Source organism: Talaromyces stipitatus, genomic scaffold (genome assembly GCF_000003125.1).
Source record: "Talaromyces stipitatus ATCC 10500 scf_1105507295541 genomic scaffold, whole genome shotgun sequence".
Classification (NCBI taxonomy): Eukaryota; Fungi; Ascomycota; class Eurotiomycetes; order Eurotiales; family Trichocomaceae; genus Talaromyces; species Talaromyces stipitatus.
This window is the reverse complement of record NW_002990115.1, coordinates 2,508,089-2,532,927: the sequence shown is the minus strand read 5'-3', so window position 1 is coordinate 2,532,927 and position 24,839 is coordinate 2,508,089. Positions and strand designations below refer to the sequence as shown.

General features: G+C 48.3%; 8 protein-coding genes across 10 annotated transcripts, besides 3 other annotated features; 5 read left to right on the top strand and 3 right to left on the bottom strand.

Moving 5' to 3' along the window:
* Positions 1 to 111: 111 nt before the first annotated feature.
* Positions 112 to 134: a sequence feature (AT_rich).
* Positions 135 to 424: 290 nt separating this feature from the next.
* TSTA_032590 (sterol o-acyltransferase (APE2), putative) lies at positions 425 to 3,127 on the top strand. 2 transcript variants are annotated; one of them, XM_002480394.1, is made up of 5 exons: positions 425 to 745; positions 822 to 1,248; positions 1,300 to 2,257; positions 2,311 to 2,352; positions 2,402 to 3,127. In XM_002480394.1, the coding sequence occupies exons 1-5, from the start codon at positions 691 to 693 to the stop codon at positions 2,426 to 2,428; spliced, it is 1,509 nt and encodes a 502-aa protein (XP_002480439.1). In that variant the 5' UTR covers positions 425 to 690; the 3' UTR covers positions 2,429 to 3,127. The 2 variants fall into 2 exon arrangements, with proteins under 2 accessions (XP_002480439.1, XP_002480438.1); XM_002480393.1 differs by having other exon boundaries at positions 805 to 1,248.
* Positions 2,401 to 4,552, bottom strand: TSTA_032580 (nucleotide-sugar transporter, putative). Its single transcript, XM_002480392.1, has 4 exons — positions 4,361 to 4,552; positions 4,211 to 4,287; positions 3,211 to 4,140; positions 2,401 to 3,154 (listed from the first exon to the last, which is right to left on the bottom strand). The coding sequence occupies exons 1-4, from the start codon at positions 4,442 to 4,444 to the stop codon at positions 2,878 to 2,880; spliced, it is 1,368 nt and encodes a 455-aa protein (XP_002480437.1). The 5' UTR covers positions 4,445 to 4,552; the 3' UTR covers positions 2,401 to 2,877.
* Positions 4,553 to 4,704: 152 nt separating this feature from the next.
* On the bottom strand, positions 4,705 to 9,652 carry TSTA_032570 (uncharacterized protein; the record flags this gene model as incomplete). Its single annotated transcript, XM_002480391.1, has 4 exons — positions 4,705 to 6,465; positions 6,519 to 9,188; positions 9,291 to 9,393; positions 9,459 to 9,652. 4 exons carry the CDS (start codon positions 9,650 to 9,652, stop codon positions 5,125 to 5,127), a joined length of 4,308 nt encoding a protein of 1,435 aa, XP_002480436.1. The 3' UTR covers positions 4,705 to 5,124.
* A 1,404-nt stretch (positions 9,653 to 11,056) lies between these two features.
* TSTA_032560 (LMBR1 domain protein) lies at positions 11,057 to 14,375 on the top strand (the record flags this gene model as incomplete). Its single annotated transcript, XM_002480390.1, has 7 exons — positions 11,057 to 11,074; positions 11,108 to 11,161; positions 11,297 to 11,470; positions 11,535 to 11,610; positions 11,899 to 12,340; positions 12,408 to 12,528; positions 12,556 to 14,375. 7 exons carry the CDS (start codon positions 11,057 to 11,059, stop codon positions 14,233 to 14,235), a joined length of 2,565 nt encoding a protein of 854 aa, XP_002480435.1. The 3' UTR covers positions 14,236 to 14,375.
* Positions 14,376 to 15,485: 1,110 nt separating this feature from the next.
* TSTA_032550 (BAG domain protein) lies at positions 15,486 to 16,505 on the top strand (the record flags this gene model as incomplete). Its single annotated transcript, XM_002480389.1, has 2 exons — positions 15,486 to 15,928; positions 15,968 to 16,505. 2 exons carry the CDS (start codon positions 15,486 to 15,488, stop codon positions 16,503 to 16,505), a joined length of 981 nt encoding a protein of 326 aa, XP_002480434.1.
* Positions 16,055 to 16,088: a sequence feature (CT-rich).
* A 1,903-nt stretch (positions 16,506 to 18,408) lies between the features above and the next one.
* Positions 18,409 to 20,381, top strand: TSTA_032540 (uncharacterized protein; the record flags this gene model as incomplete). Its single annotated transcript, XM_002480388.1, has 3 exons — positions 18,409 to 18,507; positions 18,595 to 19,291; positions 19,409 to 20,381. The coding sequence occupies 3 exons, from the start codon at positions 18,409 to 18,411 to the stop codon at positions 20,137 to 20,139; spliced, it is 1,527 nt and encodes a 508-aa protein (XP_002480433.1). The 3' UTR covers positions 20,140 to 20,381.
* Positions 20,148 to 20,168: a microsatellite.
* A 428-nt stretch (positions 20,382 to 20,809) lies between the features above and the next one.
* TSTA_032530 (glutaredoxin Grx1, putative) lies at positions 20,810 to 22,026 on the top strand. Of its 2 annotated transcripts, XM_002480386.1 has the most exons (4): positions 20,810 to 20,914; positions 21,036 to 21,195; positions 21,256 to 21,354; positions 21,422 to 22,026. In XM_002480386.1, exons 2-4 carry the CDS (start codon positions 21,144 to 21,146, stop codon positions 21,577 to 21,579), a joined length of 309 nt encoding a protein of 102 aa, XP_002480431.1. In that variant the 5' UTR covers positions 20,810 to 20,914; positions 21,036 to 21,143; the 3' UTR covers positions 21,580 to 22,026. The 2 variants fall into 2 exon arrangements, with proteins under 2 accessions (XP_002480431.1, XP_002480432.1); XM_002480387.1 differs by having other exon boundaries at positions 20,810 to 21,195.
* TSTA_032520 (uncharacterized protein) lies at positions 21,772 to 24,653 on the bottom strand (the record flags this gene model as incomplete). Its single annotated transcript, XM_002480385.1, has 6 exons — positions 24,529 to 24,653; positions 24,101 to 24,458; positions 23,560 to 24,045; positions 23,433 to 23,495; positions 23,062 to 23,158; positions 21,772 to 23,023 (listed from the first exon to the last, which is right to left on the bottom strand). Exons 1-6 carry the CDS (start codon positions 24,553 to 24,555, stop codon positions 21,772 to 21,774), a joined length of 2,283 nt encoding a protein of 760 aa, XP_002480430.1. The 5' UTR covers positions 24,556 to 24,653.
* Positions 24,654 to 24,839: the final 186 nt, after the last annotated feature.

Below are 24,839 nucleotides of genomic sequence, written 5' to 3'. Positions count from 1 at the left end.
GATGCCTGAAAATCCTGTCACAAAATCTTGGCGACCGCGGCTCGGCGGCTGACTCCACTCGATTGCAGCCTTACAGCCTGAGGAACAGTTGACAGTTGTACGACAGCTAACAATAATTATATTATTATTAATTACACATCGAGTAACTATACATACTATGTATACACTGACCAATGGATGACAGCAGGAACAGCGTGCTGAGTGAACCACGCAGCCCAGCAGCCCTCCACGGTATGTGATAGCGTATTAGCGAGTCATTGGGGGCTGGCTTTAGTGGCCTGGGGCTCAATCATCACATCAGGGCTCTTGGCACGTCCCGGGGTTCCCGACTCCCGAGTCTCCGGCAAGAACCAAACTGACGTAAGTGCTTCGGGCCAGGATATTTATGGTAAGCAGCTGGACTGAATGCCGAACTCGTGACTACATACGTATAACTACCGATTTTTCCGGGACTGTCGCATGCCATCTCACCTGTTTGATTCCTTGACTGTCCGTGGCTTCATTTATATAAGAACAAGACTCTGTCGGTTTCATTGAAGGACGGATCGCTTGTGGTCTTGTCCTTCTAAAAGGTACACCTTGTTCATATTGAGCGACCTACCCCTCCAATTATGTCGACTGCCACTTCCAATGGCTCCATGACCTCTCAGGTCTTGAGAGCGCGAGCTATAAAATCTCTGCAGGCTGCAGATGAGCGGCTTGGGACTTCCAATTCGATCCCGGACAAGGAAAATGCCGATTCGAGGTACTGTGTCGAACCCCTATCCCACCGCAATTGACCGGCATACTAACAAGAGCTCAAAGCGGCGCATCAACACCAGTTCCAGAAGATGCTCCACCCTCCGTGAAGTCCATATCGACCGCGCGCAAACAAGTTCGAGCAAGACGGCGTCTATTTCACACCATCGACTATATTCCGCGGGTATCTCATTTCGATCCGCAAAGTGACTACCATAATTTTCGCGGGTTTTTCACATTGTTCTGGATCGGATTGTTTATAATGGTGGTTACTACAGTACTGCGCAATATTAAAGATACTGGACATCCATTGCGAGTGAAAATGTGGAGTTTATTGACGGCCAATGTATGGCAGTTGGCTATTAGCGATCTTGCGATGGTAGTCAGTTCGGGCCTGGCATTACCTATACAGAAATTGACTCGAAAGGGTGGAAATATACTCCGTTGGTACCGAGCAGGAATTTTGATTCAGAGTCTATATCAAATTGCGTGGCTCACTTTATGGATCAAGTAAGCATGCCCCTGAATCACGACTCTGGAAGCAAGTACTAATGTGCTCAGATGGCCGTTCATGTTACATTGGACCTGGACTGCCCAGGTCTTCTTTACTCTCCATACTCTGACGATTCTGATGAAAGTCCACTCGTATGCCTTCTACAATGGCCATCTGAGTGAGACTGAACGACGCCTGTCGGAACTCGACAAACCGGGTCAGGGGTCAATGGCGGCCGCAGTGCGATACCCAAGCTCCCCAGCTCGAGCTGAGACCATGAACGGTAGTTTTGAAATAAAAGGAGAAGAGCCACTGTCCAGATTACGCGACGATCTAGCGACAGAATTGACTTCTCCCCTCGGTCAAGTGACCTATCCTCAGAATCTTACGCTCGGCAACTTTGTAGATTTCTTATTCTGTCCCACACTTTGTTACGAAATCGAATATCCCCGTACACCAAGCATACGTTGGACAGAAGTCTTCTTCAAAGCACTGGCTGTATTCGGCTGCATTTTTCTCTTAACACTTACAAGCGAAGAATTCATCGTCCCCGTCCTACACGAAGCGAGCATCAGTCTATCCAGCGTGAATACCTGGTCCGATCAAGCACTCATCCTAGCCGAAACGACCAGCATGCTACTCTTCCCCTTCATGATTACATTCCTGCTAGTATTCCTCGTCATCTTTGAATACCTTCTCGGCGCATTCGCAGAAATAACTCGTTTCGCCGACCGACGCTTCTACTCCGACTGGTGGAATTCATGTGACTGGCTCGAATTCTCTCGCGAATGGAATATTCCCGTCCATCACTTCCTGCGTCGACATGTCTATTTCTCGTCAAAGGCATATTTCTCCGCTCCGGTCGCAATGTTCATTACATTCCTTGTTAGTGCGCTTGCGCATGAGCTTGTTATGAGTTGTATCACGAAGAAGTTGAGAGGGTATGGATTTTTGCTGATGATGTTGCAATTACCCATTATTGCTATCCAAAGGACGCCGTTGATTCGGCAGGCGAAGACTTGGAATGTATGTCGTCTCTCTCCCATCATGAATCTGCCCATGCTGACGGTGATCTCTAGAATATCGTCTTTTGGTTCTCCATGATCCTTGGCCTGTCAATGGTTCGTACTTCGTCCCTCTAGTATTTATATGTATAACTAACTAGAACAGATGTGCGCCCTATACGTTCTAGTCTAGATTCTGTCAATGGACTGGAGCCATCCATATAGATATTCCTATCACCGTCCCTTTCTTACCATCTTCACAGCGAATTTGTCGAATAAGCCTCATTAGTGCCTGGTTTGCACAGTTGAAGTCTCCGGAGACTACCTATTTTGTGGTTATCATCAGTCACATTGCAGTGACTCTTGTATTTATATTGTAGATTCACTATACCCCAGTGTACAATTATGTGTCTATCATTAGATTGAATGTTATTCTTGAGTGCCTATGCAGAATGTACCTAGATAGGTATAACAATGTTGATTGAAGCAAACAACACTTACTCCAGCTCCTATATAACTCCCATGCATGCGGGGAAAGGTAAATTCATCTCTAGACGTCCTGCGCCTCGAGCTCCTGTAATATATAAATAAAGACCACGACCCCCAAACTCTGAGATGCGTAACGACGGAACAAAAACAAGCCTAGATATGTTCAATCGGTTCCTCAGGAAGCAGCTCTTCATGCTCAAACTCTCTCCGCGCGGGCAAACACGCCTTAAGAGGCGCTCGAATAATATCATTAAACAAGAAAGTACCGTAAACCAGAAGCGCAAACCCCAGGACTTGGAGCCACTTGAAGGACTCCCAGCCTAGTCCCAGCGAAACGAGCCAGATGAATAGTGTCCGGGATGTGTCGATTGTGCTACGAGAGGTTGCGGAGACGGTTCGAGTGACGGAGAGGCCGAAGAAATTGAAGCCGCTGTTGCAGATAATCAGTATTTCGATCGGTCTAGAGAAAGGCAAGGGGTGGCTTACCCTATACTTATCATGATGAGGAAACTGGACACGGCAATAGCCCGGTTATGAGTAATCTGTCTCCAACCTTCCTTCAAATCAAAATATCCATATCGACCAGCATCCGTCGACCCGATGGCCAAATGTAAGATAACCATACCAATGGTCGTAACCAAAAGTCCAAAGAATCCTTCCCACCCGACAACGTTCAATGGATCCATAGCATAATGTTCCAGGATCCACTCCTCGAGTACAAACTGGGTAGCTGTGAAGATCTGCGCGGCAGCAATTAGCAAGACGCCGATAATGACTCTAACAGCCTCTGGGGTGCGAGCTGTGGTGTTGACGTCTCTTGCAAATCGGGACATGGCATTACTTATGCCGCTCTCGGGGTCATGGACACCCTGATCATGTCCGAAAAGAGCTCCGGACAAACCGACAATACCCACACCAAGCACAACAATTACCAAGGCAAACCATTGGTACATGTATAACCTGCGACGCAAGAACAAAACACTAAAAAGACCCACGAATAACACAAGTGCACCTCGAGTCATTTGGTAGATACTAGCGGCCACAAACAAAAGCCCGGCATTCATCATAGTTGTCCCCAAGATATCACAGCATGCAGGGGCAGCAAGCATAAGGATCCTCCATCCATTAAGTATCCGACGACCACCAGCATCTGTTTCGTCTATGGGTTTTGTGATTGTTGGATCAGAGGGGTGGTTATTCACGACATTCGGGTTTGTTTCAACGCCTTCAGCGTATTCTTCTGCTTCTTCTTCGCCATCGTGATACTCGGGGATATGATCGTCCTCACGAATGCGGCGATAGCCACCAGCGAATAAAGGCGCGGTCGACGATGTCCGCGAAGCCACGAATCGAGTATAAAGGTAAGATAATAGGACGACGAGGAAGCAGCCTAATTCACCGACGAACATTTGTGCCCTATAACATGCATAGAGAGTTCACAGTTAGCTTCAGCCGTCTCTTCATGTTAGATAGCCGATGTTCATACGTTTGGATAACAGGCTGCTCGAATAATTTGTGATCAGCCGGATTGAGCGAGTCGCAATTCCTGACACATTGCATGTCCTGAATACTTCAGTCAATTAAGCCTTTCTTTTAAAACAGACTGTGCCGTCAAGAGGAGAGGATCGTGACGAACCTGGTACTTGTTCAATATGGTATTACACACCCCCGTCACCAACATCATGGTGACGAGGAAGGGAATGATTGCTTCCCTCGCCATATTGATAGATGATATGTATATCACCCGGGATACAAACAGTTCTAGAAATACACGCAGTTAGATATTCTGTATATGATGAATTGTACGTTGAAGGAAGTCGTCTATCGTGTACCCCGGCAAGTGAGACAGAGACAGACGTCAGCAGGTACACTGTGGAGCCAGCGGGTATCCACACGCCGTACTTGAACTAGCCTTATCAATCGATTATCTCCCTCACTTATCAGCTAAGTTAAGTAACCTACATGTAATCGATAGTTACTGGACATAGACAATCATCTATTATTATCACCACTGTAAAGGTATAAAGGGAACAGCAAATTACCCAACAGTTCGCCATCCATATTAACGCAAATGGTATCCCACGAATCGATCCTTGGTCGCCTCAGAACTCATGATACATGCTCAAAACAAGATAAAAAAGAAGTAAGATAATGACAATAAAGCAGTATAACCACTTAGACTCCATACCCACGCAACACCTCCGGAACTGGGAAACCTCAACTTTTATCTCTCTCGCGACGCCTGAACCTGATTGTAGTAAAGAAAGATCAATACAAGGTGGAAGAGAAACATTACATGAATGAAGGCTGAGTTGACAAGAGCATAAATCCATCAAATCATAGACAACCATGCGCCTGGCAACATATTTTGCCCTCCAACACGCAAAGGTTAGTGGGGGATCATGATACTGAGAACGAAAGGCCCTTGTTCAGAGGCGCAGCTTCAAGCTCTTTGTTGACAGTTTCCCAGTCCATCCATGGATCGTCATTTCCAGAGAAAATCGGTCCAGGGTGAGAGAACCAGTTAGAGGGCCAAGAGCCATCATCCTCAACATCTTGAATCTGGATTGCCGAGTCGTCTTTCGCCATATCACCGTCATTTGGTGTCTGGGTGACAAATGTGTTGCTATCAACTGAATCTGGTGTATCTTCATTCTGGTTGGAAAACATATCTGAGTTGAGGAACATTTCGAAAAATTCCCCTCCCATGCCAGGGTAACTATCTGTCATCGGTATGTCGAATGTCTCTTGAATAACATCAAGAGACACCTTGCTGTCGGCCCATCCGTCTTTAACAGCTGCATTATCTGAAACAGGTGCCCGTTCAAGAACTGCCTTCGCCGCGTCTGTCTTGGCACCAGATTTGACTTGTTTGGCAGCTGCCGGTTTAGTCGCCTTCGCCGCTTGCAGACGTGGCGTTGTCATACTGGTAGATGCTGGTGATATAATCTTACCATCCGTCTGACTCATTAACCGGCTCATTGGTGTGGCGCCGGTAGCAGGGGTGACACCTTCAGCTTTGACCTCTTGTTTCACGAGTGAGGCTTCGCCAGACACCAGCTTCTTGTCATTCTCACCCTGCAGGTATCCTACGACGGACTCTGGCGCGCCAAGCCCGGTATCCAAGCTGTCCACCATGTACTTCAATGGATCAGTAATCTCCTCCTTGACCTTGTGCTCATCTTCCACATGTTTATTCAGAGCAGCTTGCGTCGGAAACCCCTTGACATGATATTCACAATCAGCAACAGTACACTTGAACGAGGCCTTCGCAACGTCTCCTTTGGCCGCAGCCTTCGCGGCAGCACCACCTTGTGGTACCGAAACTGATGCGTGACTTTGCTTCCTGCGTTTTGTAGGAGGTATTTTCAACTTGTCCGGAGAGAATCCACCTGGCCCGTAAGCTTGCGGAACTCCTTGAGGAGACGGGTCCCCCAATGGGAACGGCGGCTGCAGAGCTGTGGGTGCTGCAGGAACGTTTTGATTCTGCGTCCGTCGAGCTCGTTTCGCCTCTTCTTCCAGCTGCTGAAGGTTGGATGCGTTCAAAGGAGGTTGACCACCAACAGGCGGCATCGGGGCTCTTTGTTTTTGCTGTAATTGTTGACTTTGGACTCTAGTTATCATTGAGGTGAACATGCTCCTGATCATTCCAAGACATTGTTTAAGGTACTCTGGAGCAATAGTAAACTCATCATTGACTGTCCATTCCGTTGATTTGAATTGTCTCAAGAGGTGGATCCGCTAATGTATTCATGTTAGCCTCAATTCATGTACGCTATGGCGGTACCTCTTACCATAGAAAAAAGGTGCTTAATGTTTCTCTCATAATTGCTGAGCTTGATAAACCACTGAACGAGTGTATCCAACCTTGATAGCATGTCGGTAGAATCTTGTAGCTGCTTAGCCATGACTCGCTTATCTTCCGCTGAGATATCCTTAGGTGCTGCGTTAGAAATAATAGATTTGGACATATCGTGGTACCAAATTTTCTGTTGATCAGGAAGAGCATTGTTCCAGTTCTCTTCTGCAGCAGTTCTAGATATTTGAAGCCGGGTCTGTCGTTGTTGCGGTTGAGGTTCGGGTTGGGGTCGCTGAGATGAACCAGCAAGCTGCTCCCTGGCGACATTAGCGGGTGGACGTGCAAGTACAGATGCGGCAACTGCTTGAGGAGACACTTGTGGTGGTTGAGCCTTGGGGTTTTGAATCTCGATAACATCATCACTGTGAGGTCGCTTCTTGGAGGCCGTCTTGCCAGCTGCTCCACCTTTCGCTACCTTAGCACCTGTCGGTGTTGGCTGGACTTTGGCGTTGGCCATTTGCGGGGTCTGCGCTGGTTGAGCTGCCTGTGTCGTGGGAGGTACCATCTGCTTGTTGGGGACTTGAGCTGGCATTGGTATCGTTTGAGGTGGCTGGGCTTGATTTGGGGCTTGTTTGGGCTGCTGCACAGGGAAGCCCCGGGCGGCAAGCTGCTGCAAAAACATCTTCTGCTTGTTTCTCGCAAGGAAAGCCCTGAGTTGGTCGTCCGAGATATTCTGGAATTGTGGGCCGAGTTTCTGCCGCGCCATTACGAGTTCTTCGGGGGTTACAGTAGGTAGTGTGGGTTGTGGCCGTCCCGTCACGTTTTGACCAGGCATAAATGGTTGAGCATTTCCAGGCCAATTTTGCTGTCCGGCTTGTTCATTGTTTCTCCCAGCTTCACGTTGTTGTGACAGAGTATGCACAAAATGCAGACGCTGAAGATCCAGTAACTTGCCCGGATCTACGCTACCAGGATTCTGTGTAACGTACGTCTTTAACTGACCCCAGGTCTTCACTGCCTTTGGTATTGGAGGGTTCATATTTGCATTAGAGTTGATCATAGATGGGGGGAAAGCCATGCGATCCATATCTCGGATCTGCTCAGCAGTCATCTCAATATTCTGGCCCTGGGAACGCATCAAGGCTGCTTGATGTTGTCTTAAGAGGGCCTGCTGATTCTGTTGTGGCTGCGAAGGTTGCTGTCCTTGAATCATTGCATTATTCGACCCCGTCAGTCCAGTAAGGGACTGCTGCATAGGCATAGATGTGCCAACGTTGAGGCCATTGAACTGTCCAGCTTGAGAAACCTGTGATATATTTGTTTGCATGGACATCGGTTGACCATTTCCTGCTCTTGCCGCTTGGCTGTTCGCTAGAGCAAGGCGTTGTTGCATCAGATAGTTATTCACTTGTTCCGGAGTCATATTGGGCATGTTAGGAATTTGCGGTCGCATTCCCTGTTGTTGGTTGCCATGTTGCTGTCCATTCACACCAGGTTGTCGCGATGGTGGTCGTATTTGTCCTACTGCTTGCGCTGGTGACATGTTAGGACCAACTGGACGATTAAGCATCGGCATCGCGGGGCTCTGATGGGGCATATTCTGGTTTACTTGATTAGTACTCTGCCCGGCAGCTTGGGCCATTTTTGCATTATGCGCGGCCTGGGCTCGAGCTTGAGCCTGGAACTGTGATGTCTGTTGCATGCCGATCTGTTGGACATTTTGCGTGTTTTGCAGTTGTTGCTGTTGTTGTTGCGATAAGAACTGTTGCGGGTTGATGGGCCGATTCAGGTTTGGCTGTGTGTTTTGCTGCGGCACTCCAGCTTGAAATAAGCCATTAGGGTCTGCAAAGGTTTGCTGGCTAGACATCGGTGCACTACTCGCAGGGACGACCAGCTGACCAGCTTCCTGAGAGCGAAGCCCATCCGCTTGCTGCACTTGAATGTTCTCGATACTTCCAATGAATGCAGGGTCCAGGCCTTGCTGATTATTCATCGGCAACGCGGAGTTCCGCTGCAAACCCATCATATTTGGTGTCATCTGGCGTTGAGCGGCGTTCATCATGCTGTCTCCTCCGACCATGGACGCGTTAGGGTCTAGGCCTTGTGCACGAGGATTGTGTGGTTGGGCACGCCGAGCTTTCATACTCTTAAGGATTTGAAGGCTCATCACCCAAGTCAAAGGATCCCCATATTTCTGTGATATAATTTGTTTTTGCTCTGGAGTCATCTTTGCCGCTGCCGCATTTCTTCGCTTCTCTAATTCTTCCGGGGGTAACCTCCCCATCATTTCGCGTGCAATCTTAATAAGTGACTTGAAATCGGGTTGGCTGAGCATACTCAGTTCGTCGACCATAGGCATCCCTGAAGGGGGCCGTTGTTGTCCTATTTGATTCTGCGCAAAATTCTGTTGCTGTTGTTGAATCATGTTGGGATCATTCATTCCCATGTGCATGGGAATCTGTCCAGGCATAGGTGACGTTTGCATCGGTCGGTTCATCTGAGGTGTGAATTGCGGGGGCATCTGGTTGGGACGAACTACACCCGGCAACCCCCCATTGGCACCTCCGTGCTGCATTAACCCGCCTTGGTTGTACACGGCTTGTTGTCGCAATCTCGTTTCTTTAATGGCGTGGAGTTTAGTAGCACACTCTTTCTCGTAATCGTCCTATCGGGTTGACATGCAATCGTTAGTACGCTGAAACATTCCTGGGCTTAACAAAGAAACACTCTAAAAAGGGAGTTCTTGATCTATTGGATGTAGACGTACCCTCTGATTAGCTTCACGAAAAGCCTTTTCCTCGAACGATAGAGCAGCCTGGAGAGCGTTTTGAATTTCGATTCGAGGTTGTATAAGTCGAAGGGAGGTAATCCTTAGAAAGCTGAGGATTAGTTCAGGGTACTAATACGCGGCAAGTCAGACAACAAGGAGACGTACATCTGCAGGACTTTGCCGGCGCGATCTGGGATGGAAACTTCCGCGCGCCAACCGGTAAAAGGACCTTGATTTTGTAGGGCTACAGCGATATGGCGTTGAACCTGGGCATTTTGAGGTTGCTGCATAGGGCCTTGAGGGTTGGCACCGGTGAGCATGGCTCCAGTGCCCACGTTGGAAAAGTTGACTGGATTCATGTCAGAAGCCCTCCCTCAAGACGGGCAACTGTCGAAAAATCCACCACGCAGTCTGATAGCTGACGTCAGCACCATCCGCTGAAATACTGCCGAGAGAAAGAAATAGGATACGAAGATGGTCAGGTCGTGGGTGAAGCGGGTTGCGATACGATCTGCTGGTCTCGGCAGCGGTGTTGAGAAGGGTGAGCGTTGAGGATTTTTGGTCTGATAGTGAGGCTGCAGCGATCGGGTCTGGCAGGGGAAAATCAATTGGACTGATCCGTCGCTAGGATCCGGGGCAGTGGTGGAGTCTGGAAGAGTCAGGTCGACCGGAAACTCTGGCAGTGTCGAGATCGCATTGTAGACAGAGAGTCTAATGCGAAGAGCACAGAGAAAATGGTGGTAGAGGGAGAGGAAGAGAGAGGAAGGTGAGTTAAGGAAGAGAATGAGTGAATGAGGTGTTTGCTGTTTGGAGCCCGAGTCAGGCTTAGTGGGAGGAAGGAGCGTAAGGTTGGGCAAGGGCAAACTAGGAACTGTGATAGGTTGGCCGCAGGGGCAGGCGGGTCCGGTAGTGCCTTAGGGCGCTTGCTTGGGTAAGTAATAGGTACGTAAATTACATCGACGAGGAGGACAACGGAGTAGCGAATCGCCAGTTATATTACTCCGTGTTGTTATGTCTCTCGTACTTCATCTAGCGTACAAATACATCTGCTGTTTTCGTATGCGGGACGATGGAGGTATGGACAACGAAAGGTGCCTTGGCTTACCCGCGTTCCCTTTGACAGCGAAAACTTAAATCTATGTCTCGGTCCTTCCCATAGAGCTCCAAGATCGGAATCGGCCCGGGCGATGTCAGAAGAAGACAGAAGAGGATAGTTAACATTAATTTCTCTTCATAGAATGAAAAGCAAACTGCGAAGGAGAGACAGCAAAAGACAGCTTCGTGTCGACAACTCAAGGAAGATAAATAGCGAGGCCGTGTAACCCGATGCAATGATCAACAGCTAACAACCGGCCCCGGTCAGAGTCTCAGATTGTCCCGTGTTGAAACGTCCGGTTAATGCATGCGACATTTTCGTACGGCCTTCCGAAGTAGTTAGCAATCGCCCTCGATTGAACGATGGGCGATTCTGGCTCAGTGTGGAAGGTGATTGATTGAGTGATTTGTGCTGAAAATATGTATCGTCATCCAAGATCGGGGATAGATCCAGAGTATGATAGGATGGAAATCGATTAAACTCGGAGTGCTAAGTTAGCTCGTTGCGAGTGGTCCCATTCCAGACCGTTTGGAACCACTGGAACCCACACTAGCTCAGCCTCTACCCGCTCTTTTCTACGACTAGCTACACACATCAGGACAGTATATATACCGTTAAATTGTGACTACTAGACCTCTCACTCAATGTAGAGTTCCCCTATTTCATCATGAGGAGTTGGGAGGAAGTAAGTAGAGAGAGTAAGCAATGTAGTTATTAGTCCGTCCAGACTGGCCCACTTCCACCACTAGTCTGGCCCATTAGCCCGCCGCTAGTAAGTAGCACTAGTCCTGATTTATCACTAGCGTCCGTGGATGATAGGCTCCTCGCGTCAAAAGAATCAAAAGTAATTACGATGTGTTTATGCGCAGACGTTGAGATACTCATGGTTTTGCGTTACGTATGACAGTATAATATTGGGTCGACACTGAAACAGGAGCGGAAGAAATCAATTGCGTTTGGCAATATCACGGCAGACAACAAACACCCGGAAACGGCCTACGTATTTGTTTGTCTGGAGATCGTTTACCATCCGGATGCGCCCCTTTGTGCGCTCGAGGACGCTTGTTCTGAGGATATGCAAGTACGACGAAAAGTCTGACTCTTGCGAGTACCAGCTCATCAAGGAATTTGGCTACTCCGTATAGGATGATCAAAATCATGAGATCTCTTGGAAAAGTGGTTTGCTAGTAGTAGCCCAAGTTACATGTACCGCTGGTAAAGGTAGTTTTCAGGACACAACAGCCCTGACAAAGATTGCAAAACCAAATAGCTATTTTAACAGAGATGTTCTGGTTGAAATAGTATCTAGAGAATGGACAGAGTCAAGACCGCAGACTATTGATTGAAGATAAAATACCTTGCGTTTTTTGATTGGTCGTTTGCTGATGCTGTCGAAAGGTCACGTGATGGGCGCCGATCACTCTGGCGGACGACATCCATCGCTTCCTTGACGACACTCATCAACATCCACATCCACGTCTTGCACATAGTTACAACTTATCACTTCAGTTTTCGCTCTCGGTTATTGGCCGCTCTTCAATAACACAGAATCGTCACTCGGCCACTCTCAACATGATTCAGTATTGCGCTGGTCTTTGCTCCCTAAACATATAGAAATGGTATCTCTAGACTCGGCGTATGCCTCCATGGCAACGTCATCCGCAACCCCTATCGGCTCGACCGTCTTTCTATCCATTTCCTTCGTCGCCATCTGCTTGCTCACTTTGTTACTTTTACGGCGATTCTTGACCCTTCGCGCGACACCCGCATATATAACAGTCCCCGTCTTCCTGGCTTTGGTCCTTCCCGCTAGTGTTGTCCTTCTCGTTCCCGTGGATTTGGCATCGAGCTCAAGAGAGAAAGGAAAAGGCGCAAATGGAGTTTGGTTACCAAACCATGCGGTCTTGGTGCTATGGCGTATAGCATATTGGCTGATATTCTGTTTGACCTGGTTTGTCTTCCGCAACTGCTGTCACCCACCGCAAAGCGGAGTGCTAACCGGCTCCTTTTTCGATTAGGGTCATTCTACCACTGTTAGGTGATTTCGTGGATTCCGGATATCGTGACCCGAAAAGTCGTCTGATGTACTCCTTGCGCTCTAATGCTCGATATCAACTCACCGTTCTTTGTTGCGGTATCGTAGGCCTGATCTACATATCGATACAGAATGGATTCGACTTCACTTCCATCAGGTCGCTAGTCATGGCTCTTGCTTATGTGTGGGGTTTGATACTGGCTATCTATCTGATGGGCCACGGACTTGTCTCGATTCCTCGATCATTCTTTCGAAAGGCCAATACTGCTGATGCTCTACGAAGACTTCAGGCGCATGCACCAAAAATCCACGACCGTCTGACTGATGCAGTAACTGAACTGGAGGAAGTCGAGGCCCAAGTGGCCCAGCTACAACGGCGAAAAACCGGCACTGCACGCATGTTCGAGGACTGGATTGAAGAACTTGCCGATTATACGACCGTACCAGACTCGCGTCCTGCAGCTCTACACTCACTTGCGGAACCTACAGCGGTTCCGGCGGTAATTACAGAACGATATATGGCAGGTTTGTCACGACGACTACAGCGTGCGCGGCACCAGAAGGCACGATTCGTGGACGAATGGGACCGCCTCGTTCGCTCAGCGGCTGATTACCAGATGATACTCAACTCCAAGGCGTCGAAGAAGCTTGATTTTGGACCTGTCGGCGGCTCTGAGGCCGTGTCCGCCTCGCGTAGAGCCGGACTCATTTCCCCTTATATGCGATACGTTATATACGTACATGTACTGCCGGGCCTAAGGCTTCTTCTAGGAGCGACATTTTCCGCCGCGTCTTTCTGCGTCGTCTGGTCCGAAGTTATCAGAAAGATTGCCCCGAAGCTGTGCATTATTAGCTTGAGCTTGGTTCCTGATGCGGACAATGCCCACATCGGGCTAGGAGGTCAGTTAATAGCCTCGCTATGGCTATTGTACATGTGCACCGCTGCTTTGAAAGGCGTCAATGATGCCCAGGTCTGGGGCAATAGGGCTTTGGTACGTCGAAATACGTATGGTGAAAGTGCGTGCTGGTATGCTGGACAGGTTGCCAAGTTGACCGTGCCACTGGCATATAACTTTCTTACTTTGCTACCCCGTGAGCTGCAAGATGACACGACTTTCTACCATTTCCTTGGACAATATATTAATTTGACACCGTTGGGCAAGGGATTTGAATACTTCCCAGTCTTTCTACTTCTTCCAGTCTGTGCCACCATGTTCAACCTCTATGGACGAATCAAGAAGATCTTTGGTTTTGGTTTTGTGGATGACGAAGAAGATCCCGAGGCGGACCCCGGTGGTTTTGGGACGGGAGGCTGGAGAGAAGGACGTGCTCTCATTGAACGAGAACTGGTCGGATTAGGATCTCTAGGGTTGACTTCCAGATCCCTTGACTCTGGGCGCAATACTGGACTCGCTGCGTCTTCTTCTTCTACCTCACTTCATACCTCGCGCGCAGCTTCTCCACAACCTGGCTGGTCCTCATCGTCAACTCTACCAAGATCTTCATCTCGCGCTCCCTTGATCGCGCCCTCATCGTCGGCAAATGCGGTAACAGCTACTACTGTTATTGATGACGGGACCGCCGAAGAAGACAACTTCTTCCAGTCCTTTGCGCACCGGGTCCGAAATACCATTGATACGGCTTCCACTCCGAAATGGCTTCAAGGCGGGTTCCCAAATATCAGTGCGCCGAAATGGCTGAATTCGAGTCGGGAGAACTCGGGCTCAAACAACGGATCTACTGAAGGAGGTAACAAGATATTTGGAGGTTTATTTGGCCAACGGTCATCTGACGGACACGTACGGCTATGAGCCGTTCGACGTTGGGTTGGTTTATGAATGGCATGGGAAAGGCGTTGTCTCACTTTTTTTACTCTGGTTTTCTTTGTATATATTAATGTGTGTGGCTGCGTACACAACTCAAGGATAGGTTAATAGAGTAACATAATTCTAAGACTTGCTGGATATAACTTTTTATAAGATTCAGATCGTCTGCTTGGCCTCTCTGGCAAAGTATGATGCTGCAGGCGATTACCGGCATACTTGATCGAGCCATGTGGACATACAATTCACTCCTCGTGATATCGATACTACGTAGCTATAATTTCCGCATAGATAGATAGGCCTATGAAGCAATCTCGAGTGAGCATGGGCGGAGGCGCTGCTATCCAGCGATAGCGGTCCAGAACGATAGCCGGGACTCTCCGATTCTCATTCTCGTCATCTCAGGTTGTACCCGGAGGTCTGAATGGATTGAGATAGCAATCTACTAGTAGAACTAGACCGAGACTAACAGGAGGCATTCACTGGGACAGTAAGCAACAAGTTGCCAGGTCTGAGAGTAAGTATCGCATCCACACCGGAAATGCGATCACCCAAGGCGAGCCAGAAAATCAGACTTACTGACTTGATAAGATGTTTGATATGTTTGCTGTTTCTGTGGCGCACCACTGGTGACTGCGCCACCATTTTCCTGATGCCTGCAGGCTTAGGCACACACCTGGATAGCGGCTCTTTAGACTGTAGCTAGCAACAGCAAGTATATCAATGCTACTACAAAATGGAACCTGGTGCTGCATATGTAACTTATCCTCCCTACTCCGTACTATGCCCCTAGTCTGGACTCCAGGATTTAGTGGGTACGTCCGCGCTTAACTTTCCGCGTGGTTTGCCGCAAGCCGCCACCAGCCAAGAACTTCAGAGTGTCATGTCATTCAGACTGAAATCAACCCCCCGCCACTGCTTTTCATCCTCCTTGCTCTCACCACCCCGCCCTTTCTTCTTTTCTTTCTTTCGACGGCGCAGAGGCTTCCATGACTCTGCTGCCGGACTGGCCCGTGACTTTGTCCTCCCTGGGCGAGGCTTCCGTCTCATACCCGCAGCAGCTCATCCGCCGACTGTCATCTCTGATTCAGGCATCTTCAACAACAACAACAACAGCAAGTCAAGGAAAAGAGCATTTCTCCTTCTTCATCAACGATCTACTCGCGAAGTCTACCTCTCCTCTCTCTATCGCCGCCTTTTCCCTGACATTCATCGTTGGAATCCTCACAATCGTCGCAATGAGTTGGCGCGACACATTTGGGATTTTCCGGCGCTCGTCGTCCAATTATGGTCATAACGCACAAGGCGCACCGCCGCAAGTAAGCGATAGCGATTATTCCTATCTTACGAACGACGATATCGTTGCACCTCCCCGAACTTATCAACAACAATCCCATAATGACGGCCGACGAGTATTACGTCCGGGAGTCAATTATCCAGCAGAAGACGAGTCGCCGGATATTCTACTACTGAAACATCGCGGAGTGACTTATCCTCTACACTTTCCGGCATATGCCATTGATGATGGTGTCCTTACTGTCGGAGCAATTCGCCGTCGAGCTGCAGAGCAGACTGGAACATCTGATCTGAATCGGATCAAAATCCTTTACAAGGGAAAATTATTACGGGATGATAACAAACCATGTAAGGACGAAGGCTTGAGGCAACAGTCGGAAGTTATGTGTGTTGTATCCGAGGTAGGACCTGGCGAAAGCACCAGCAGTTTGTCCGGTAGCGAAGCGTTGAGTCTCGATAGCCGGAGCACTGATCATCGCCATCAGAGCCCGCCATCGGGTAGTGGAGGTGTGAAGAAGAAGGGAAATAAAAAAAAGAAGAAGAAGCATGACCAGCAACATCTCGCACCTGAACCAAGACCTGTGGAGACCAGACATTCAAATGATAACCTTGCTCCCCCGTCAGATGCCCGGCCTACGTCGTCTGGGCGTTCCTCAGCGGCGCCCTCACCATCGCCCAGGTTACAGCAGTTTTCTACGCCCAATGAACGAGTAGAGGCACTCCTTCGGTATCTACGTACAGAATTGGCCCCATTGTGTGAGAAGTACTTTTCGAACCCGCCCACAGACCCCAAGGCGCGCGACTATGAACATAAACTCCTCAACGAAACGATCCTGTCTCAGGTCATTCTCAAAGCGGATGGTATCGATTCTGAGGAAGCTCGACCGGCTCGTCGAGCTTTGATCAAAGAGGCGCAGGGGCTATTAAATAAGTTGGATGCACTTGCGCCTCAAACTCAATGATTGCATTCTTTCTATTGCATATACATACAAGCAGCGAGCGCTAGAGACTTTCTCAAGGTGCAGACATGCGAGGCTCTTTTGCATTGGTTTCTTGACATTTGCCGTGATCTTCTCGGGTTAAACTTTTTGAATTTATAATGTCTTCATCCTTTATGTCTGGTTATCTTTTTGGACTTGATGATGCATTGATTCTTTGGCACTAGAAGAGGGCGATTCATTTTATTGATTCGGAAGAAAAATCGAAAAGAACCCTGAACCTTGAGTTTTAATCATTGTTTTATACTCTGTGTAGGGCAAATTACAACGCCCCGAAACTCCAATCGACGTTTAGTGCTGCGCTTGTATCGATCAGGATAGTCTATGTACTGAATCAGTGGGTTGGCCGTTACGTTACCAGTCGCGAATCAAAGCGTACCCCGTAATACGAACTATTACTTGCTAAGTTTCTAGTAAGGAGCATCTTTGTCCAGATTAGAGCAACAGCTAAGCTCCAGCCACGATCAGGCGACCAGTAAACGGTGAGGAATCTACAAGTGGCAGAGTCACCTGTTCTAGCCCTGGGTCAGTGGCATACTTTGCTTGGTGAGAATAAGAAAAATTAAACAGTGAAAGGAGAAAGAAGAAGCCGTAACTAAGTAATTTACTGCTATAGTTACAATACGCATTGTACCGTATCGTATGGCTCCTTCTCCTTGGACCAGTCATCTTTCTTGCCCGCAAGCCCGTTCTAAACTTCTCCATCATCTCGATAATCTTCCTCCCAGAATCTGCGTGCAATTGAATCGATTGCAACGACAGTCCTACTTACGACCTCCAATAAAGGTACTCTCTTCTCCTTTTTTGTTTCGAACTGACCCCCGCCTGGCTTACTCTTTCTTTGATCTTCGTTTCGTCCTATCAGATTGGTGGATGCTGATCTAACAAATACGTTCGTCTAGCCCGCCTCCTGACCTGTCTCATTGTCTGCAGCACTTGTTCTGCGCCTTGCATCTTTTTGTTTCTGCTATCTCTTGCCTCACGCCCAGATATACACACGTCAATTAATTGTTTACTATTTTCGACCCCAGCGCGAAGTCCCCTCATTTCTTATCTCGGTTTTTTCCTCTTCTTACAGTCGTTCCTCTCCTTTGTGTCTCAATCGTTCTTCTTCCTCAACACCACGTATCAACTCAACAAACCCGCGCTGTAGTTGCGAGCCACAACAGTTCCAATCTCGACTGGATCATCTCTTGACGTGGATCAACAACCGTGCTATATCTACTGCTCGTTCGAAATTATGTCACTGTGACCCAGGCTAGCAGAATCGACTTGCGGCTTCTGGTCTGTTACTCCCGCTCTCAACCCCGACACGAGCTGGTCCGTCGCAATTTCCATTCAGTGGCATTCACTCTGTCCGAAAAGTCCACAACTACATGATTGAATGATATAATTGAGACAGTTGAAGAGATCAACATCTACCCTTCCCGAACTAGAACCGTGAAAACGCTTAGTTTGGTTGTCTCCACCTCCCGCGGGCCTATTTCTCTGGCAAAACACGAGGTCAATTGTACCTGTATACAATCCACGGGGTATATTCAGCTACGTCTGAACATCCAGGTAGTGGCGATATACTCGGTGTTGACGATATAGGAAACATTGCTTGTCCTGATGTCTTTGTGTCTTAGCCGGAAGTCGTGAACCTTGAAACTTGCTTTCAGGGTTGTTGAATAGTGTTTAGGGGTTGGTGGGGCAAATTCAAACTGCTATCCCAGTCTTTTCACCAGCTACCAGATTAATGCGTCAATAAGAGAACCGGCATTGTGAAATATACAAAAATTTCCGGGATCTACATTTGCAGGTTTCAAGCGGACGGGTGCAGCTTGTTGAGTTTTAGGAGATATCAGGAAGTCGTCCAACTGTTGGGATGGCTGGTACTGCCACTGCTATTTCCTCCACAGATGCGTTGTCATCTCCTTCAAGTAGCAGCACGGCATGGGACCTAGCTGTGCCATTAGGACCAGAGGTGAGTACTCTTTTGTCAAGTCTTGGATAGAGCAACCACTATTGGAAGCCTTTAACGTTGAGGGAAGTACTAATTCAATGCGTGTAGGCCGACACTATAACGCCGAAACGCACATCTAATGAATCCAGTTCGCTCTACAATAAACCCAATTACCGCCACCGGACGCCGAACGGCCACCCTCGGTCTCGTACCTCATCGCAAACCGGCTCAAGGCGGGGAAGTAACGCACATGACAGTTACGGACGTGAGATTGGACCTATGACTAAAGATATGGCGGATGCTTACAGCAATGGTCATGTTTGGAAGGGTGATTACTCTGGGAAGCCACCCGTGGATACCGAGGGTATGCCAAGTGACGACAATTGGATCCATCGAGACAAGCTGGCACGGATAGAGAGCGAGGAATTGCAACAAGCGGCCATGCGCATTCAACACCGTGTGCGTACAGGAAGTAAATCAAGCAGCATGCGTGGTCGCAGCCATGACACTCAGAGCTTTAACGGAACCATTACCACACCTCCCGAACAAACAGAACCCTGGGCAGGTTCAAGGCAACAATTAGAATCGCCAATTCCCTTGGAAGACTCTGATGAACAAGAAATCGAGGTCGAAAGGAGAAATTGGGATTTGCGACGACCTGAAGAAATTGCTGCCTCGTCTTCTGAAGTGAATGATGATTCTTCTTCTTCAAAATTCTACAAAAGTCCGGCCCTGAAGAAGAGTTCTTCGCGAATTCCCGTTCTGGCTTCTAGTCCTCACCAGGTCTCGTCAGATCCAAATGAACGTGAGTCATCCATTCAGCGCATTCGCACTCGCACCGTAGGCAGTGCAGACGAAAATGGCATATCCTATACCCCAAGTCGCAGACCCAGTGAATCAGCCGTAATTGACACTCCTGAAGCCTCTCCGGAGCCTGCTGATAGTACAACCCCTCCGTTATCCACTAGCCGGCCTAGTAGTCGAGCCGGTATGCTTTCACAGGCGCAATCGTCCCCTACGAAGAAAGCGCCTACCAAAGGCACTACTACCGCGCGAAAGTCGTCCGCTCCACCCAATAACCGGAAACCGTCAGGTGCAGCGAAACAGCGAGCTACTTCTGGAAGTAGCACGAGTAGAGACCGACCTGTAACACGATCTGGAGATAATCGCCCGACAACATCGGCGAACCCTCCTGAAGGTGATCCACCTTGGCTGGCTACTATGTATAAACCGGATCCTCGACTACCTCCCGACCAGCAAATGCTTCCGACCCATGCGAAGAGAATGCAACAAGAGTTATGGGAGAAAGAAGGCAAGACACCGACGACCTATGACCGTGAATTCGCGCCGTTGGCTGTTCAGCCTGATGAGCCGGCGCAACTTGCCCCTGCTCCAGAGGAAAAGAATGAAACGACGACAGATGGGGATAATTCTGCAACTGAGTCAACGTCCCAATGGCCACTTCAACCGAAGAGCCCTGAACCTACACGTCCGGGAACAAGTGGAACAAACTATAGTACCATGCCAAAAGTACAAACAGCGCCTCAGATTCCGCTGCCGACAACCCCAAGAGTACCTGCGAATATGTTCCCACCTCCACCCGAAGAAAAGGAAAAGGTGGAAAAAGGCTGTGGATGTTGTATAGTGATGTGAAGCGCGCACCCCCCCCCCCCCCCCCCCCCAACCCTTTTTTTTTTCATCAGCCGATGCTACCTCTCTTTGTTTCTTTTGACTTTCAAATACCCACGCTTCTCAAGAAGCCATTCTGAATTCTTTCCATTCCATTATTTTGTCGGTGGTCTCTCTGCGCAGATGTTCTTTTATTCGAAGCCTTTTTCCCCTTGTCTTCTCTAATTGCTCATTCTCTCTCTTTCTTAGCGAGTTGTTATTTCCAAGCACAAATATCTCTTCAAAGTTATGCTCTATCCGGTTGATATCTTCCCCTCTTGCCGGCGTCTACATATGATTCCTTTGTTGTTTATCCTATCTCTTCCATCTTCGATCTGTCTTGATATTGTCTAAGTGAGGTGAAGTTGCATTCATATTCATTAGATTATACTTCTTGGTCTACTCACATCCCGTCAGTTAAACTTACATAAGTTCTCATCTGCTTGACCTCTGTGGAATATACGTACTTCAACGAACTTGCTTACCAATTGCTATCCCTATATAGAGTACGGAGTATATCCGTACGTATATCCAACCAGCCAATCGGGCCCCACCCCCGTCGACTGATTACTCATCAGCCCAGCTGTGACGCAACCCCGCGGCCCAAAGTCATCATCTTCATATTATTCATATCGATCCCTCTCGACTTCCTACTACCCGTATTTCCGCCACTCTCAACCCTGACTAATTGCCATTCTCCAAACTTTCCTTTACTTTTTACTCTACCCATCAAGCAAATCATATACAAATATCAAAGAAGGTACGAGAAAGACTTCCGCCATCGCCGAGATAGTCTTATTTAAAAACCACCGACCCTCCTTCATCAACCCCCTCTTCTCGCATCAACAAAGCAAGCAACCTAACATACAAACTCTCAATAGGACGTCCTTTACTCCGTCCTTCAACCCACTCGTATTTAGCCCATCATTTCAGCCATATTCACTAGACTTTTCGGCAGCTTCGCCGCTCGCCCTATATCTCCGGGAACCATGTCTGCTGCTAAGGTTAAGGCTCAGAGTATCATTGACGAGAACAAAGTCGGTATGTTATTGTATTATGCTTTATATATCATTGGGAGGGCGATATGCTAAGTGTTTCTAGTCGTTTTCTCCAAATCTTACTGCCCGTACTGCAAGGCGACAAAGTCACTATTGAGTGGTCTCGGTGCGCCTTATTACGTTCTTGAGTTGGATCAAGTTGGTATGTTAATTTAATTCACCATCATACAATGTGTATGAACAGATACCTAATTATTATTATTCTGCAGACGACGGCGCCGCTATCCAAGACGCTCTTGAGGAAATTACCAGCCAGCGCTCCGTCCCCAACATTTTCATTAACAAGCAACACATTGGCGGAAACTCAGATTTACAGGGTCGCAAGGATGAGTTGCCTCAGTTGTTGAAGGATGCTGGTGCTTTGTAAATGATTTTCGAGTTTGAAGGATTTGATTGATCGTGTTGTTTCGCCAGCTGTGTTTGATTAATTGTGTAGTTGAATTGATATGATCGGTTGACCCCGGTTAGCATTACACGCGTATATACATTTTGATATCAACTCCTATCTTACATCATAACCAGGCGAAAGGGGAAGTGGAGATCTTGCAATAGGTACGAACTAAACAACCTTCTGCGTAACAGTCCCAACAGGTCTCTCCACAATACCCATTGTTCCTTCCACAATACTCTGTCTCGTAGGCTCGCTCGCAACCTGCTTTCCAGCGAGATAATTCAACCATACACAACGACTAACGCGTTCATCCGTAACCCGACCCAACCATTGTATAGGTTCCTTAGGATCCCCCTGGAAAAGCGCATCAAGAGCGCCCTGTTGATCGCGCAGCAATAAAAGAACTTGTCCCTTGGGAATGTTCTTGCGAGATCCGCCGCCCAGTAACGTCTTGAATTCACTAACCGCCTTTCCAAAGCTCTCGTCATCGAATTCGCTGCGTAACGTCGCGTCACCACTTGATTTGACCAGATCCTTGATTCTGGCTACGTCCTTCTGCGCTCGATTCGTCATGTGTCGTACCCATGCATCTCGCAAATGCATAAAATCCGTGTTGCGGGTCGGTACAATCCGAATCGCGGTGCGTATATTTCCTTCTTTCAGGATCGATGTCCATGCTTCTTCGCCGTATTCAGGGTCGAGTAATAATTTCTTCAATGCGTCTCGTTCCGTAGATACGAGCGACGTTGCTGCTTCAGCTGCACCCGCCGGGCCGGATTGACCCTCCGCAATAACATTGGGAGCCTGAACTCCAGTTTGGACCAACCGTCGCTGAAGGGTGCCGATATCTGACTTGGCCACATATAGCCCTACCACGTATACTTGAATAGCCAGAAAGGAAACAGTCCGTATCCCGAACCCGAGTAATTGGTATTCCTCTTCCGATTCAGGTGCAACAGGTAAGTCTTGACCGGGTGTCAACATCGTGTCACTCAATGACTTGGGAAGTTTGATGGTTGTCGGAAATAGTGGTACTGCGCTATTCCCTGTCTTGACTTGTTCGGCACCATCCTGACCCTGTATGCGGATTACTGATGGGCTGCTTGGGAATTTCTCGGAGGGTCCATCAAGTCTGATGCTTCCGTTATTCGAATTACGGGGTTTGTCTCCTTGCTCTTCTTGTTTTGGGGTGTTGCTCGCTTCCTCAGGTAAGCCGAACGCATTGCTTTTGACAGTCGCATACATCGTAATACCACATATAACGATACCGGCCGCGGAGAGCGCCATGCGCCGTCTGTAGTGCGCAATGGCAGCTTCATGTTGCACTTGACTGGTCTTTCGTGCAGGTCCGGAAGATCGAAGGGGGTTGACCTCTCCAGCTCGTTTGTTGGGAGGGATAGAGGAACGCAATTGAGAGCTACTGGACAGCTGACGAGATGACCGGATCGAGGAAACTACCGACCGGGATGATAGGTGCGGACGTATCTGTACCTGTCGTAGGCATTGTCGACATGCAGGTGGCGGAAGCATTGTAGCTGTTTAGGAGCTCGTCCTTCTGATTATTCTAGTTGTTGTTGCGGTTTCACTCGGAAGATGACGACAGGAACATCAGTTGATGTCACGTGATTCGAGATCGTTTCTGGAACGAGATTTCTTCTTAGAATATTGACCAATATGCCCAAAAATACGAGAAAGCTATGTATCCTGTGACGGTTGTCTACTAGGATTGGTTGTCGGGCAGGTCGGTACTCAATGTCTTTGCAGATGAATGAAATAATCCAGCATACTCAATGGGGTATCATATACACTGCCTAATCAGCGAATCCTACTATCCTCGATAATCTGCATCGTCGTCCCCTGAACCTCGATTTCTTGTACTCCTCCGGCTGCGCCTGTTATTCTGCTCACTCTCCTCAACAGCGGCATCCGTTGCCTCAGCTGCTAGGTTAATCCTACGCTTTGAGCCCACGCTACGAGCCAATCTCGCCTCAAAATCATCGTTTGCCTCTTCTTCAGATGTTGCATTGCGTCCATAAACCTTTCTGACCAAACCGGATACTCCGCTTTCGCCGACTTCGATTTTCCCTCTAGGCCCAACCATGTACTCAATAATCTCTTCTGCGCCATCCATCTCCCTATTCCGCACCAAGTAACCTTCCTTGCAGAGACGTTGTAGTAGACGATCTGTGCGATCGACAGGCGTATATTGTTCGATGTTGGTTCTTTTCAAATACCTATCGAGCTTTTGTTCGAGTATGGAGCCACCGGATAAAGTAATGACTGATATAATGAATGTGTAGAGCGCTGTATATGTACTATCAAGGAATGATGTCGGAGCCTTTGATGGTGGTAATATCTCTGGTGTGCGGAACGGTGGAGGTAGAGTGCTCATTACCATCCAAGACTTGTTCCCTGTAGATGACTTCTCGACACGTTGCGCCGCTAGAATAGAATATATATCAGTACAAGATTCCGACGGATGCTGTCCTGGACTTACCTCTACGCTGAGTAATGGTCACTTTATCCTTTGCCGGCAGCTCTATCATTTGCATGCCAAACCGATGCCGTAAAACTTTTTGTGCATCCTCAAACACCGCCTTGAATTGCCTTGAACCCTGCTCGCCTAGAACTTTTGCGCTAATATCAGTTCTTCGAATTGGCAGTCGTGCGTATTCGCTGGATAATGCTAGTCGCACCATCTTTTTCACCATGACATCTAGACTGCTCGGTGCGCGATGGCCCTCGTCTTCGCTGACATCGGATGCACCTGAGGGGTTCTCCGGAGATTGTCGCCGTCGCTGTGAGGGGCGTTGTTCGTCGTCTGAGTCTGCGGCATGCGCATTATCTTGTACTTCCTAGATAGATTGTCAGATACTATCCGACGCATTTTAGTCGCGACAGAATTCTTCTCAAAAAAGTACGTACAGAACGGCGTTTGCGACCGGGAGGCATGGTAGCAGTCTTATAATGTCAATGCAGAAACTTGCAAATCGTCGAATTGAGCCGGTATTACGAATAGGGATGAAGTTTGTGGTTGTCCAAAGTAGAACGTATAGTGTCAGTTGAAAACGCGCCAGACGCGTAAAGTAGAATTAAGCCTGGTGGGGCCGTCTGCGCTTCCCTTAGCCTCATCTTCAGGATTCAACTTCTGATTTTCTATAACTACAACACGACAACTCATTTCAACGTTCTTTTTCTCGCCAATTTCATCCATGAGAAGGGCATGGGAAACTAAT

Bases quoted from the DNA above. Each gene is read 5' to 3' on its own strand.
- TSTA_032590 (XM_002480393.1), top strand. From the start codon at position 612: ATGTCGACTGCCACTTCCAATGGCTCCATGACCTCTCAGGTCTTGAGA. The intron at 1,249-1,299 runs GTAAGCATGCCC...TAATGTGCTCAG, and splicing joins TGGCTCACTTTATGGATCAA to ATGGCCGTTCATGTTACATT. The intron at 2,258-2,310 runs GTATGTCGTCTC...GGTGATCTCTAG, and splicing joins GGCAGGCGAAGACTTGGAAT to AATATCGTCTTTTGGTTCTC.
- TSTA_032580 (XM_002480392.1), bottom strand. From the start codon at position 4,444: ATGGCGAGGGAAGCAATCATTCCCTTCCTCGTCACCATGATGTTGGTG. The intron at 4,288-4,360 runs GTTCGTCACGAT...TGAAGTATTCAG, and splicing joins CCATATTGAACAAGTACCAG to GACATGCAATGTGTCAGGAA. The intron at 3,155-3,210 runs GTAAGCCACCCC...TATCTGCAACAG, and splicing joins CTCATCATGATAAGTATAGG to CGGCTTCAATTTCTTCGGCC.
- TSTA_032530 (XM_002480386.1), top strand. From the start codon at position 21,144: ATGTCTGCTGCTAAGGTTAAGGCTCAGAGTATCATTGACGAGAACAAA. The intron at 21,196-21,255 runs GTATGTTATTGT...AAGTGTTTCTAG, and splicing joins CATTGACGAGAACAAAGTCG to TCGTTTTCTCCAAATCTTAC. The intron at 21,355-21,421 runs GTATGTTAATTT...ATTATTCTGCAG, and splicing joins TCTTGAGTTGGATCAAGTTG to ACGACGGCGCCGCTATCCAA.